Raw genomic sequence first — 16,706 nt, 5'->3', positions numbered from 1 at the left:
GGTGGAGGTCTTGCCTCAATGTTGATGGCTGCTGACTGATGAGGGTGGTGGTTGCTGAAGGTAGGGGTGGCCGTGGCAATTTCTTAAAATATGACAATGAAGTTTGCTGCATCAGTTGACCCTTCCTTTCATGAATGATTTCTCTGTGGCGTGCAATGCTGTTTGATAGCATTTTACTAACAGAACTTCTTTCAAAATTGGAGACAAACCTCTCAAACCCTGCCACTGTTTTATCAATGAAGTTTATGTAATATTCTGAATCCTTTGTTGACATTTCAACAATCTTCACAGCATCTTTGCCAGGAGCAGATTCCATCTCACGAAACTACTCTCTTTGCTCTTCCCTAAGAAGTAACTCCTTATCTGTTCAAGTTTTGTCATGAGATGCAGCAATTCAGTCACATCTTCAGGCTTCACTTCTAATTCTAGTTCTCTTGATATTTCTTTTTTTTTTAAATTTATTTATTTTTTGGCTACTTTGGGTCTTTGTTGCTGTGCGCGGACTTTCTCTAGTTGTGGTGAGCGGGGGCTACTCTTTGTTGCGGTGCGTGGACTTCTCATTGTGGTGGCGGAGCACAGGCTCTAGGGCGTGCAGGCTTCAGTAGTTGTGGCATGCGGGTTCAATAGTTGTGGCTTGTGGGCTCGAGAGTGCAGGCTCAGTGGTTGTGGCACATGGGCTTAGTTGCTCCGCAGCATGTGGGATCTTCCCGGACCAGGGCTCGAACCCGTGTCCCCTGCATTGGCAGGCAGATTCTTAACCACTGTGACACCAGGGAAGTCCTCTCTTACTATTTCTACCACATCCGCAATGATTTCCTCCACTGAAGTCTTGAACCCCTCAAAGTCATCCACAAGGGTTAAAATCAACTTCTTCCTAACGGCTGTTAATGTTGATATTTTGGCCTCTTCCCATGAATTATGAATGTTCTTAAAATGGCATCTAGAATGGTAAACCCTTCGCAGATTGTTTTCAATGTATTTTGCCCAGATCTATCAGAGGAATCAGTATCTATGGCAGCTATAGCTTTACAAAATGTATTTCTTAAATAATAAGACATGAAAGTTAAAATTGCTCCTCGATCCATGGGCTGCAGAATGGATGGTGTATTTGCAGGCATGAAAACAACATTAATCTCATTGTACATCTCCATCAGAGAGCCCTTTGGTGACCAGGTGCATTGTCAGTCAGCAGTAATATTTTGAAAGGGATATTTTTTTTCTGAGTATTAGGTCTCAACAGTGAATTTAAAATATTCGGTAAACCATGTTGTTAACAGGTGTGCTGCATTCCAGGCTTTGTTGTTCCATTTGTAAGGCACAGGCAGAGTAGATTTAGCATAATTCTTAAGGGCCTTATGATCTTTGGAATGGCAAATGATCACTGGCTTCTACTTCAAGTCACCAGCTTCAGTAGTCCCTCACAAGAAAGTCAGCTTGTCTTTTGGGGGTTTTTTTTGGGGGGGGTTGTTTATTTCTTTAATTAACCATTAAAAATTTTTTTAAGGTTACTTTCTATTTATAGTTATTACAAAATATTGGCTATATTCCCTGTGTTGTAGAATGCATCTTTGAGCCAATCTCACACTTAATATTTTGTACCTCACCCTCCCCCACCCTTAGATTCCTCCTCCCCCTGTCCCCACCACTGGTATACACGAGTTTGTTCTCTGTATCTGTGAGTCTGCTTGTCTTTTGAAGCTTTGAAGCCAGGCACTGACTTCTCCTCTCTACCTGTGCAAGTCCTAGATGTCCTCTTCTTCTAATATAAGGCTGTTTTGTCTACACTGAAAATCTGTTGTTTAATGTAGCCACCTTCTTTAATTACCTAGTTAGATATTCTGGATAGCTTGTTGTAGCTTCTGCATCACCATTTGCTGCTTCACCTTTCACTTTTTTTTTTTTAACATCTTTGTTGGAGTATAATTGCTTTACATTGTTGTGTTAGTTTCTGCTTTATAACAAAGTGAATCAGCTGTATGTATACATGTATTCCCATATCCGCTCCCTCTTGCACCTCCCTCCCACCCTCCCTATCCCACCCCTCTAGGTGGTCACAAAGCACCGAGCTGACCTCCCTGTGCTATGAAGCTGTTTCCCACTAGCTATCTATTTTACATTTGGTAGTGTATATATGTCAGTGCTACTCTCTCACTTCATCCCAGTTTACCCTTCCCCTTGCCTAGTCCTCAAGTCCATTCTCTACATCTGCATCTTTATTCCTGTCCTGCCCCGAGGTTCATTAGAACCATTTTTTTTTAGACTCCACATATATGTGTTAGCATACAGTATTTGTTTTTCTCTTTTTGACTTACTTCACTCTCTATGACAGACTCTAGCTCCATCCACCTCACTACAAATAACTCAATTTCGTTTCCTTTTATGACTGAGTAGTATTCCATTGTATATATGTGCCACATCTTCTTTATCCATTCATCTGTTGATGGACACTTAAGTTCCTTCCATGCCCTGCTATTGTAAATACTGCTGCAATGAACATTGTGGTACATGCCTCTTTTCGAATTATGGTTTTCTCAGGGTATGTGCCCAGTAGTGATATTACTGGATCATATGGTAGTTCTATTTTTAGTTTTTTAAGGAACCTCCATACTGCTCTCCATAGCGGCTGTATCAATTACACTCCCACCAGCAGTGCAAGAGGATTCCCTTTTCTCCACACCCTCTCCAGCATTTATTGTCTGTAGGTTTTTTTGATGATGGCCATTCTGACCGGTGTGAGGTAATACCTCATTGTGGTTTTGATTTGCATTTCTCTACTGATTGGTGATGTTGAGCATCTTTTCATGTGTTTGTTTGGAGAAATGTCTATTTAAATCTTCCACCTGTTTTTTTTTTTTTTTTTTTTTTGCGATATGCGGGCCTCTCACTGTTGTGGCCTCTCCCGTTGCGGAGCACAGACTCCAGACGCGCAGGCTCAGCAGCCATGGCTCACGGGCCCAGCCGCTCCACGGCATGTGGGATCCTCCCGGACCGGGGCACAAACCCGTGTCCCCTGCATCGGCAGGCGGACTCTTAACCACTGTGCCACCAGGGAAGCCCCCACCTGTTTTTTGATTGGGTTGTTTGTTTTTTTGATATTGAGCTGCATGTTTGTTTTTTTGATATTGAGCTGCATGAGCTGTTTATATATTTTGGAGATTTATCCTTTGTCTGTTGATTCATTTGCAAATATTTTCTCCCATTCTGAGAGTTGTCTTTTCGTCTTGTTTATAGTTTCCTTTGCTGTGCAAAAGCTTTTAAGTTTCATCAGGTGCCATCTGTTTATTTTTGTTTTTATTTCCATTTCTCTAGGAGGTGGGTCAAAAGGGATCTTGCTGTGATTCGTGTCATAGAGTGTTCTGCCTATTTTTTCCTCTAAGAGTTTTATAGTGTCCAGTCTTAAATTTAGGTCTCTAATCCATTTTGAGTTTATTTTTGTGTATGGTGTTAGGGAGTGTTCTAATTTCATTCTTTTACATGAAGCTGTCCAGTTTTCCCAGCACCACTTATTGAAGAGACTGTCTTTTCTCCATTGTATATCCTTGCCTCCTTTGTCATAGATTAGTTGACCATATGTACGTGGGTTTATCTCTGGGCTTTCTATCCTGTTCCATTGATCTATATTTCTGTTTCTGTGCCAGTACCATACTGTCTTGATTACTGTAGCTTTGTAGTATAGTCTGAAGTCAGAGAGCCTGATTCCTCAGGCTCCATTTTTCTTTCTCAAGATTGCTTTGGCTCTTTGGGGTCTTTTGTATTTACATACAAATTGTGAAATTTTTTGTTCTAGTTCTGTGAAAAATGCCATTGGTAGTTTGATAGGGATTACATTGAATCTGTAGATTGCTTTGGGTAATATAGTCATTTTCACAATGTTGATTCTTCCAATACAAGAACATGGTATATTTCTCCATCTGTTTGTATCATCTTTAATTTCTTTCATCAGTGTCTTACAGATTTCTGCATACAGGTCTTTTGTCTCCCTAGGTAGGTTTATTCCTAGGTTTTTAAATTCTTTTTGTTGCAGTGGTAAATAGAAGTGTTTCCTTAATTTCTCTTTCATATTTTTCATCATTGGTGTTTAGGAATGCAAGAAATTTCTGTGCATTAATTTTGTATCCTGCAACTTTTCCAAATTCATTGATGAGCTCTAGTAGTTTTCTGGTGACATCTTTAGGATTCTCTATGTATAGTATCATGTCATCTTCAAACAGTGACAGTTTTACTTCTTCTTTTCCAATTTGTATTCCTTTTATTTCTTTTTCTTCTCTGACTGCCGTGGCTAGGACTTCCAAAACTATGTTGAATAACAGTGGGTGACAGTGGACATCCTTGTCTTGTTCCTGATCTTAGAGGAAATGCTTTCAGTTTTTCACCATTGGGAATGATGTTTGCTGTGGGTTTGTCATATATGGCCTTTATTATGTTGAGGTAGGTTCCCTCTATGCCCACTTTCTGGAGAGTTTTTATCATAAATGGGTGTTGAATTTTGTTGAAAGCTTTTTCTGCATCTATTGAGATGATCATATGGTTTTTATTCTTCAGTTTATTAATATGGTGTATCACATTGATTTGCATACATTGAAGAATCCTTGCATCCCTGGGATAAATCCCACTTGATCAAGGTGTATGATCCTTTTAATGTGTTGTTGGATTCTGTTTGCTAGTATTTTGTTGAGGGTTTTTGTATCTATATTCATCAGTGATATTGGTCTGTAATTTTCTTTTTTTGTAGTATCTTTGGCTGGTTTTGGTATTCAGGGTGAAGGTGGCCTCATAGAATGAGTTTGGGAGTGTTTCTTCCTCTGCAATTTTTGGGAAGAGTTTGAGAAGGATGGGTGTTAGCTCTTCTCTAAATGTTTGATAGAATTCACCTGTGAAGCCATTGGGTCCTGGACTTTTGTTTGTTGGAAGATTTTTAATCACAGTTTCAATTTCATTACTTGTGATTTTTCTGTTCATAGTTTCTGTTTCTTCTTGGTTCAGTCTTGTAAGGTTATATCTTTCTAAGAATTTGTCCATTTCTTCCAGGTTGTCCATTTTATTGGTATAGAGTTGCTTGTAGTAGTCTCTTAGGATGCTTTGTATTTCTGTGGTGTCGTAACTTCTCCTTTTTCATTTCTAATTTTATTGATTTGAGTCCTCTCCCTGTTTTTCTTGATGAGTCTGGCTAATGGTTTATCAATTTTGTTTATCTTCTCAAAGAACCAATTTTAGTTTTATTGATCTTTGCTATTGTTTCCGTCATTTCTTTTTCATTTATTTCTTATCTGATCATTATGATTTCTTTCCTTCTGCTAACTTTGGGTTTTGTTTGTTTTTCTTTCAGTAGTTCCTTTAGGCGTAAGGTTAGATTGTTTATTTGAGATTTTTCTTGTTTCTTGAGGTAAGCTTGTATTTCTGTAAACTTCCCTCTTAGAGCTGCTTTTGCTGCATCCCATAGGTTTTGAATTGTCGTGTTTTTAATTTATTTATTTATTTTTGCTGTGTTGGGTCTTTGTTTCTGTGCAGGGGCTTTCTCTAGTTGTGGCAAGCGGGGACCACTCGCTATCACAGACTCTCTTGTTGTGGAGCACAGGCTCCAGACGCGCAGGCTCAGTAGTTGTGGCTCATGGGCGTATTTGCTCTGTGGCATGTGAGATCCTCCCAGACCAGGGCTCGAACCTGTGTCCCCTGCATTAGCAGGCAGATTCTCAACCACTGCGCCACCAGGGAAGCCCTGGATCATCGTGTTTTTGTTGTAATTTGTCTCTAGGTATTTTTTGATTTCCTCTTTGATTTCTTCAGTGATCTCTTGGTTATTTAGTAACACTGTTTAGCCTCCATGTGTTTGTGTTTTTTATGTTTTTTCCGCTGTAATTGATTTCTAATCTCATAGTGTTGTGGTCAGAAAAGATGCTTGCTATGATTTCAGTTTTCTTAAATTTACTGAGGCTTGATTTATGACCCAAGATATGATCTGTCCTGGAGAATGTTCTGTGTGCACTTGAGAAGAAAGTGTAATCTGCTGTTTTGGCATGCAGTGTCCTATAAATATCAATTAAATCTTTCTTGTCTAGTGTGTTATTTAACGTTCGTGTTTCCTTATTAATTTTCTGTTTGGATGATCTGTCCATTGGTATAAGTGAGGTGTTAAAGTCCCCCACTATTATTGTGTTACTGTCGATTTCTTCCTCTTTTATAGCTATTAGCAGTTGACTTGTGTATTGAGGTGCTCCTATGTTGGGTGCATATATATTTATAGTTGCTATCTTCTTCTTGGATTTATCCCTTGATCATTATGTAGTGTCCTTCCTTGTCTCTTATAACATTCTTTATTTTAAAGTCTATTTTATGTGATATGAGTATTGCTACTCCAGCTTTCTTTTGATTTTCATTTGCATGGAATATCTTCTTCCATGCCCTCACTTTCAGTCTCTGTGTGTCCCTAGGTCAGAAGTGTGTCTCTTGTAGACAGCATATATATGGGTCTTGTTTTTGTATCCATTCAGCAAGCCTGTGTCTTTTGGTTGGAGCGTTTAATCCATTCATGTTTAAGGCAATTATCGATATGTATGTTCCTATTACCATTTTCTTAATTGTTAGGGGTTTGTTTTTGTAGGTCATTTTCTTCCACTTAGAGAAGTTCCTTTAGCATTTGTTGTAGAGCTGATTTGGTGATGCTGAATTCTCTTAGCTTTTGTTTGTCTGTAAAGCTTTTGATTTCTCCGTTGAATCTGAATGAGATCCTTGCCGCGCGTAGAGTAATGTTGGTTGTAGGCTCTTCCCTTTCATCACTTTAAATATATCATGCCACTCCCTTCTGGCTTGTAGAGTTTCTGCTGAGAAATCAGCTGTTAACCTTTCAGGAGTTCCCTTGTATGTTATTTGTTGCTTTCCTTTGCTGCTTGTAATATTTTTTCTTTGTATTTAATTTTTGATAGTTTGATTAATATGTGTATTGGCGTGTTTCTTCTTGGATTTATCCTGTATGGATTCTCTGTGCTTCCTGGACTTGATTGACTATTTCCTTTCTCATATTAGGGAAGTTTTCAACTCTAATCTCTTCAAATATTTTCTCAGACCCTTTCTTTTTCTTTTCTTCTTCTGGGACCCCTATAATGCGAATGTTGCTGCATTTAATTTTGTTCCTGAGGCCTCTGAGACTCTCCTCAATTCTTTTCATTCTTTTTTCTTTATTTTGCTCTGCATCAGTTATTTCCACTATTTTATCTTCCACCTCACTTACCGTTCTTCTGCCTCAGTTATTCTGCTATTGATTCCTTCTAGAGAATTTTTAATTTCATTTACTGTGTTGTTCATCATTGTTTGCTCTTTAGTTCTTCTAGGTCCTTGTTAAATGTTTCTTGTATTTTCTCCATTCTATTTCCAAGATTTTGGATCATCTTTACTATCATTACTCTGAATTCTTTTTCAGGTAGACTCCCTATTGCCTCTTCATTTGTTTGGTCTGATGGGTTTTTACCTTGCTCCTTCATCTGCTGTGTATTTCTCTGTCTTATCATTTTATTTTACTTACTGTGTTTGGGGTCTCCTTTTCTTATGCTGCAGGTTCGTAGTTCCCGTTGTTTTTGGTGTCTGCCCCCAGTGGGTGCAGTTGGTTCAGTGGCTTGTGAAGGCTTACTGGTGGTGGGGACTGGTGTTCCCTGTGTTCTGGTGGGTGGGACTGGATCTTGTCTTTCTGATGGGAAGGACTGCGTCTGGTGGTGTGTTTTGGGTGTCTGTGAACTTAGTATGATTTTAAGCAGCCTCTCTGCTAATGGGTGGGGTTGTGTTCCTGTCTTGCTAGTTGTTTGGCATGGAGTGTCCAGCACTGGAGCTTGCTGGCCATTGGGTGCAGCTGGGTCTTAGTGTTGAGATGGAGGTGTGTGGGAGAGCTCTCACCAGTTGATACTACGTGGGGCTGGGAGGTCACTGGTGGTCCAGTGTCCTGGAGTCAGCTCTCCCACCTTGGGGCTCAGGCTGTACACCCGGCTGGAGCAGCAAGACCCTGTCAGCCCCTTGGCTCAGAAGAAAAGAAAGAAAAATAATAATAATAAATTTTAAAAATAATAAAGAAAAAAATAATAAAATAAAATAAATAATAAAATAAATAAATTTTTTAAAAAGAAGAGAGCAACCAAACCAATAAACAAATTTACCAGTCATAAGAAGCACTAAAAACTAAACTAAGATTAACATAAAAATCAGAAACAAATCAGTCGCAGACAGCAAACCCCAAGTCTACAGTTGCTCCCAGAGTCCACCGCCTCCATTTTGGGAACATTTGTTCAGGTATTCAGGTATTCAGGTATTCCACAGATGCAGGGTTCATCAAGTTGATTGCGGGGATTTAATCCACTGCTCTGAGGCTACACAGAAAAATTTCCCTTTCTCTTCTTTGTTCACACAGCTCCTGGGGTTCAGCTTTGGTTTTGGCCCCGTCTCTGCGTGTAAGTCGCCCTCAGGTGTCTGTTCCCCACCCAGACAGGAGGGGGTTAAAGCAGTGGCTGATTATGGCTCTCTTGCTCTCTCAGGCCTCGGAGAGCGAAGGGTATGGTAGTCATAATTGGAATGCAGGGCAGGCCTGCGGCGGCAGAGGCATGACGTTGCAGCAGCATGAGGCATGCCTTGTGTTCTCCCAGGGAAGTTGTCCATGGATCTCGGGACCCTGACAGTGGCGTGCTGCACAGGCTCCCTGGTGTGGTGTGGATAATGACCTGTGCTTGCACACAGGATTCTTGGTGGCAGCAGCAACAGTGTTAGCGTTTCATGCTTGTCTCTGTTGCCTGTGCTGATAGCCGCGCCTTGTGCCCGTCTTTGGAGCTCGTTTAGGCGGTATTCTGCCTTCTGTGGGCACACGGGGAAGGAATCCCTTCTCCTCTCGCACCCTGAAACAATGGCCTCTTGCCTCTTCGGCAGCTCCATAACTTTTCCCAGACTCCCTCCTGGCTAGCCGTGGCGCAGTAGCCCCCTTCAGGCTGTGTTCACACAGCCAACCCCAGTCCTCTCCCTGGGATCTGACCTCCTAAGCCCGAGCCTCAGCTCCCAGCCCCAACCCGTCCTGGCGGCTGAGTAGACAAGCCTCTCTGGCTGGTGAGTGCTGGTCGGCAGCGATCCTCTGTGCGGGAATCTCTCCGCTTTGCCCTCCGCACCCCTGTTGCTGCGCTCTCCTCCATGACTCCGAAGCTTCCCCCATCCGCCACCCGCAGTCTCCGCCCGCGAAGGGGCTTCCCAGAGTGTGGAAACCTTTCCTCCTTCACAGCTCCCTCCCACTGGTGCAGGTCCTGTCCCTATTCTTTTGTCTCTTTTTCTTTTTTTTTTTTTGCCCTACCCAGGTACGTGGGGGTTTTCTTGCCTTTTGGGAAGTCTGAGGTCTTCTGCCAGAGTTCAGTAGGTGTTCTGTAGGAGATGTTCCACACGTAGATGTATTTTTCATGTATTTGTGGGCAGGAAGGTGGTCTCCATGTCTTACTCCTCTGCCATCTTGAAGGTCCCCCTGTCACCTTTCACTTTTATGTTATGAAGATATGCCTTCTTTCCTTCAGTCTCATGAAGCAACCTGTGTTAGCTTCAAACTTCTGCAGCTTCCTCATCTCTCTCAGCCTTCACAGAATTGAAGAGAGTTAGGGCTTTGCTCTAGGTTAGACTTTGGCTTAAGGGAATGTTGTGGCTGGTTTAATCTTCCACCCAGACCACTAAAACTTTCTCCATATAGCAATAAGCCTGTTTTGCTTTCTTATCATTTGTTTGTTCTGTGGAGTAACACTTTTAATTTCTTTCAAGAACTTTTCCTTGGCATTCACAACTTAGCTAACAGTTTGGTGCAAGACACCTACCTAGCTTTTGGCCTGTCTCGGCTTTCATCATGCCTTCCTTACAAGCTTAATCATTTCTAGCTTTTGATTTAAAGTGAGAGACGTGCTACTTACTCTTCCTTTCACTTGAACACGTGGAGGCCATTGTAGGGCTATTAATTGGCTTAATTTTAATACTCTTGTGTCTCAGGGAGTAGGGAGACCTGAGGAAGGGTGAGAGACCAGAAACAGCCGGTTGGTGGAGTGGTCAGCACACAGACATTTATTGATTAAGTTTGCTATGTTATACAGACACAATTCTTGGTGCCCCAAAACAATTAAAATAGTAACATCTAAGATCACTTATCACAGATCACCATAACAAATGTAATAATAATGAGAAAGTTTAAAATATTGTGAGAATTACCAAAATGCAACGCATAGACATGAAGTGAGCAAATGCTGTTGGAAAAAGTGTTGATAGACTTGCTGGATGCAGGGTTGCCACAAACCTTCAATTAGTAAAAAATGCAACATCTGCGAAGCACAGCAAAGCAAAGCACTATAAATCAAGGTATGCCTGTATTCTGTTTGTTACTAATATAGCCACTCCACCACCTTTACATGTGCATGATATATCTTTTTCCACCCTTTTATTTCAACCTCTTTATGTCTTTTAATCTAAAGGGTATCTGTTGTAGACAGTTGGATCACGTTTTAAAAATTCATTCTGCAAATCTCTGCCTTTTGGTTAGAGCATTTAGTCCATTTTCATTCCATATGTTGCTGATAGTTATAATTTAATATAATTATTTGATAAAACAAGATTTACATCTGCCATCTTGCTATTTGTCTTCTATGTTTTATGCCTTTTAATTCTCTAATCCTCCATTACTCCTCTGTTTTGTATTAAGTATATTTTCCAGTGTACAATTTTAATTCCCTTGTTTTTTCTTTCACTGTGTAATTTTTAAAGTTATTTTATTAGTGGTTGCCCTGTAGATTACAATTAACATCCTGATCTATAGCATTGTAATTCGAATTAATACCAACTTAATTTCAATAGTGTACAAAACATTCTTCCAATATAACTCTGTTCTCCACCCCCACCCCCCGCCTTTTGTGCCATTATTATCATATGGGTCACATCTGTATTCATTATAAGCCCGTTAACATGGTTTTGTAATTATTGCTTTGTGCATCTGTCTTTTAAATCAGATAGGAAAAGAAATACTGCATTAACACTGTCTTTAATAACAGAATGATGAAAGGCCATGGACGTGATGAGAATGAGGTTAATTCCACATTTGTGAATTTTTAAGAAAAAAATCTGTAAAAAAAAAAAGCTTTTACTGGAAAAATATTTATTAAAATGTCAGTGTGATTAATTTATAAGTGGTAAAATTAATGGTGGGTTTTATTCTTTGCTATTCATATTTTCTACAATGAACATGTATTACTTATTTGGTAATTTAAGACAAAAACAAAGGTATTTAGAAACCAAATTATGTTACCAAGTGGAATGGGATTCTTAAGTAAAATATACTAAGTATAATTTAACTTTTTTTTTTTAACCACTATAGGTGAGTCCCTACTTCTCTAATTCATTAGGTTCTTCAAAAATCTATGTTTTTATATATTTTACTAAATTATTTTAATTTTGAAATAATTCCAGGTTTACAAAAACGTTGCAAGAATAGCGCAAAACTATTCTTACAACTTTTCTGTAAATCTCAAATTATTTATATAACCTTTATATAAATTTGAAATTTTTATATAAACTTTATTCAGGTTCTTCAAATGTTAACATTTTATCACATTCTCTTTATTCTTTTTTCTCTAAATATGAATATCCATGTATGTATAATGTGCATGTGTATGTAAAAGTAAGTGTGTGTTTTTTTGTTGTTTTCTCTGAAATGTTTGAGAATAAATTAAAGACATGATATCCCTTTACCCTTAAATACTTCAGTGTGTATTTCTTACAAATGAGGATATTCTCTTATGTAACCTCAGTATATTATCAACATTGGGAAATTAACATTGATCCAGTACTAAAGTCCTTTGAAGCCAAGAAGTAAAATTAAACAAATTAAAATTCCTGGTTCCAGATCTAATCCAGGATCCCATGCTGCATTTAGTTGTTATGTCTGTCCAGTCTTCCTCAATCTTTTCTGACTTTGACATTTTTGAAGAATACAGGCTAGTTATTTTTTAGGTTGTTCCTCATGTTGGGTTTCCTCATGAGTAGAAACGGGATGCATTTTTGGCAGGACTGTCACAGAAATGATGTTGTGCCCTTTACAGTGCATCCATTCAGGAGGCACAGGATGTTTGTGTCATTACTGATGATGTTAAAGGTCTCCCCCCACCCCCACCCAAGGAAGCTCTTAAATTTGGGCAGGTTTTGTTTGTTTGTCGGCTTCTAAACAATAGCGATTTATTTCTCGTGGTTCTTGAGGCTGGAAGTCCAAGATCAGGGTACCAGCATGGTTGCATTCTAGTGAGGGTCCTCCTCTGAGTCACAGGCTGCCGTCTTCTTGTTGCGTGGAGAGCAGAGAGGGGATGCAGGCTCTCCTGTGACTCTCACAAGGGCAGTAATCCCGTTTGGAGGCTCTTGGTTTTCATAGCTGCTAAGTACATTTAATGATTTCACACATGTTTGATCTGTTATCTTCCTGTAGAAATTAATGGTAGATATTTCATAGTAATGACATATTCCCATCATCCAACTGAATTCTATTTTTATATGCCTTAATTCTACTTTGATCCTAGGTTCATAAATTTAAGCATTTAACAAGTGCTTGATTTATTACAGATTATTATAGCGAGAACTGATGGAAAGTTTGGCAGTTACCCCACTGATAGTTGAAACTTTGCATGAATTATTTTTCTATTTAAAAATATGTTTTAAATACCTACTTTGTGTTAGGCACTAGGTTTTAGAGATACAGAAGTGGTCAGAAACAGTCCTTGTCCCCATGGCTCGCTTGGTCTAGTGGGGGCAAACAGAATAAATCACAAATAAATGTAAAATTATATCTGTGAGTTGTGTTATGAAGGAGAAGTTCAGGATGGTAGGGGTATAAAATAATTAAAGGAATTTGACAATGTTTAGAAGTTCTGGAGAGGTTTTTCTCTGGAAGAGTTTAGAGCGTTTAAGAGTTAAGTAGCTTAAAGAGGGCAGAAGGCTGAGTTCAGGAATAGCGGCATCCCTGTGGAGATGGACAGAAGTAGATGGATTTGAGAGAAATACAGGAGGTCTGATCACTTAGTCTTAGGGGTGGAGATGGGAGAATAGGGTTTTAAGAGTGTGTCTTGATTTCTGGCTGTGCTGCCAAATGAATGTGGTGCCATTCACTGAGCGGAGAGAAGAGAGCCTAGCACTGAGGTTTGAGAAACTCCAGTGTTTGATGGCTAGGAAGGGGAGGATGTACCAGAAGACGAGACAGAAGGAACTACAGACCCCAGAGGAGAACAGGGAAGCATCTTATCCTGGGAGGTAAGGGGAGGGAATCTAGCATACCAAGAAGAGGAAGCAGGCAGAAGGTCAGATATTCCTGAAAAGTAAGATGAAGACTGAAACATGTCCACTGGATTGAATGATGCAGCATTCAGTGTGGTGACCTTAACAATTGCCCCTTTGGGAGAGCATGAGAAAAGGGGCTGTAGGTGAAGGTAGATTTGATATTTATAACGAGATTAAGAGAGTTCATTTTTGAAGAATGAGATGGGCTCACCTTCTGAGAGAGTTGGGATGCCACATTGATAAAAGCTGAGAATATTTCAGATAGTCTTGGTGAAAGATGTGATTACGAGAAAGAAATGTGGAATCCACAATCTTGGAATTAATGGCTACCAGTGATTAAGGATCTGCTTTGTGTCAAATTGAAAAATTTTTAAGTAGTCACTAATTATTTGTGTGTGTGTTTTTTTTTTTAAACCATAATCCCTCTTTGTCAGAAGAATGATGAAAACGGAAACTGCTCAGGGGAAGGAATTGAATTCCCTACAACAAATTTATATGAACTGGAAAGCCGCGTTTTGACGGATCACTGGTCCATACCTTACAAGCGGGAAGAGTCACTAGGCAAATGCCTGTTGGCGTCCACCTACCTAGCAAGACTTGGTAAGTTCATACCTCAGGACACAGGAGGAGTTTTCGTTTTGGGGGGTTTTTTTTGATAGGAGGCCTGACTTTCATCTTAGCTCCTGTCATTGGCCATCTGTATTATCTTAGATCATTTACTCTCTTAGTCTTTGTTCATCCCCTGTGGAGTAAAAGCGTTGAATTAAATCAGCTATTTTCTTCTAGCTTCAATAGAGTGCAAGAGCCTTTAAAATCTAATTGAAAAGCCTTATGGAAATTGAAGTTAACTTTTCCACAGAAACTTGGAGCACTTTAGATTAAGGCTTAATGCAGTGGCTTTTTTTTTTTTAAAGAAAAGAAAGTAATGTTTATTTAATATTTTATGCTTATTAAGTTCTTGGCACTGTCATAAGTGCTTTTCAGATATTAAACAAAAAGAGTAATAAAATATCACTAGGTTGGAGAATAAGTATCAACATAAGGAAGCATCTATATTATAAATATATTAAAGAGAGAATAATAATTTATTTTTCATATTGAATTCATTTGTAAAATAAGATGAATTGGGCCAGTGTTTTGCAAATTTTTTTTCTCATTAAAAATGCATAGTTTACCATTGTGATTAAATCCAAGGCACATCAAAAGGAAATATTTTGACTAGCTTCCATGGTGCGTTTATGACTGGCTTCTCAGCAGCAACATTTATTGAGTGCCTGAGAGGATGCCGGTATTATGCTAAGTGGTAGGACTGAAAAAATAAAATGTGCTCCACAGTGTCTCCACTGATAAGCAAAATCTGTCATTGAGTTTTTCTTTTAAGTGTATTCCGAAGGATAATTTTACAGTGGATTCATTCATTCATTTAGCAAGTATTTATCACTTACTCTATGCCAAGCACAATTCTGTGCATTTTATTGCACAGAGTTCAGTTTGTTTTGGGGAAGAGAGTGATTTTGGCATTTATTGAGAATATTTGTGTTTTTAAAAGAGATGTTTAGGAAGACAATAATGGCTAATAAGTAGCTGCTGGTGGTGTTTGTTCTATTAGCTATTTAGTCAGATCATTGAAAGTTACTCTGTTATGGAAACATGAGTTCAACCATTTCAGTTCTAATTAGTATTTACTTATTATACTATTAATAAATATATATTAATAATAAATATAAATGGATATATTATGATATTAATTTAATACTGTTACTTTCTCAGCCTATTCCTTTATCAGAATGTATGTCTTCTGCTTTTAATAATTCCTTAAGAATCAAGGTTTCTATAATAAGTTCCATATGTATGAACTTGGAATGATATATATGATTTCTGCAACTACCTAAAATCTAAATAAGGCATATTGTTTCATTTATTTTACAAAGGTCTTTCTGAGTCTGATGAGAATTGTAAAAGATTTATGGATAGGTGTATGCCTGAAGCATTTAAAAAGGTAAGAAAAATGTGCTGTGCTGATTTTTTTTTGGGTGGGTGAAGGTGAACAGGCTTTTTGCTTTAGTTTTAGTTTTTTAATATGTGAGCCCAGTTTATGAATCCTGTACAACTGAGGCATGCTCAAAAATGAAAAAAGTAGCCCTGAATATGGGGCTCAGAAATGATTTATTTCTTCTGTATTTAATTGTTTGCATGTCTTTGGTCGAGTATAGCTTTTACTTCCTTCTATTTAACTACTAAAGAATAGGTTAAGACTTACACTAGGAAATTAGACATCTTACTAAACTAAGGATTGTGGCACTTAGGAAGATAATATTTATTTATCAAAATATAGGCCATTTTGTACTTACTATTCTACTGAGACAGAAGCAGACGTTTAAACTATAGAAAGTTTAACTGGATTGAGTATTGTATCTGGCAAAATGGCATGTGGATGGCAGCATCTCTGTTGGAGCTAGACTGATATGCTTGCCTCCATTATGGTCACATCTCTTATAAAGCAATTTTTCTTAACAGTGAGAATAGAAGATCACAGGACTTCTGTTTCTGAAAGCAGTCTAACTCAGCATGGTTCCCTTTTCAGGACCTGAGTCCTGAATCCTCCAAGAGCAGGGACGATGTCACAGGCACTGTTGTTTTCCCCAGCATATAGCCAGTGCCGAGTGCAGAGAAAGAGCTCAGTAAATCTTTGTTGAATGAATAAATGAGTCTCCTGCTGTCTCATGCTTCTGGGTTTTGACATCCATTTTTTGTCTCATATGCAAGTAAGTTACTACAAGTACAGATGGATGAAGTTTGTATTTATTATAAAACCCAGTAAAATAAACATCATTTGCAAACTATTATTCCCATCTGCGTCTTGACAGACAGAATCTCCCTTGATTCAAGGCTGAAGACAGAACAAAATTAATTTTAGGAACAAAAATAGCTTCATCTTTGAAAAAAAGGAGAAATCTTTTAAAATTGTCATTTGGGCAGGGATTATAGAGAATCAAGATTTTTCTTCATTTTGGATGAATTCATCTACCATTTTGTAGTTTTAACTTTTAAGAATTTTGTTAAGAATTATAGTAGTTTTAAAAAAAACAGCACTTTTATAATGTAACATATTGTGACACCTATAATGTATGTGTAATTTGCAGAGAAAGAAAATTCAAGTTTATTCAGAGTCATGGAAAAGGGTTTATTCGTGTAAGGAAGGGATCTTTAGGTTGATGATCTTCAGATTCAGAGAGCCCTGGGTCAAGTCATTCCAGCAGCAAGTTGCATATTTGGAGTATAATACTCTAACTCTGTACAGAAATGCTTCAGAGGACTTTTATTTTATGCCCTCAGCTGTTTGTAATAGTATAATAAATGGTCAAGCGGTTGTTGGGGGTTTTTTCCTATAAAACTATGAGCAC

At 38.5% G+C, this 16,706-nt stretch overlaps 1 protein-coding gene across 1 annotated transcript in view; it reads left to right on the top strand.

Annotated features, from left to right (window-relative positions):
• Positions 1-16,706, top strand: part of USP24 (ubiquitin specific peptidase 24) — a 149,484-nt gene that overhangs the window by 28,993 nt on the left and 103,785 nt on the right. The window contains exons 2-3 of the mRNA XM_079698560.1: positions 13,737-13,902; positions 15,234-15,301. Of these exons, the coding sequence (XP_079554686.1) occupies positions 13,737-13,902; positions 15,234-15,301 (234 nt within the window). The remainder of the gene's footprint in view (positions 1-13,736; positions 13,903-15,233; positions 15,302-16,706) is intronic.

Source organism: Hyperoodon ampullatus (assembly GCF_949752795.1).
Source record: "Hyperoodon ampullatus genome assembly, chromosome: 2".
In the NCBI taxonomy this organism is placed as follows: domain Eukaryota; kingdom Metazoa; phylum Chordata; class Mammalia; order Artiodactyla; family Ziphiidae; genus Hyperoodon; species Hyperoodon ampullatus.
Note: the sequence above shows the minus strand (reverse complement) of the source record. Positions and strands in the feature narration are given on the sequence as shown.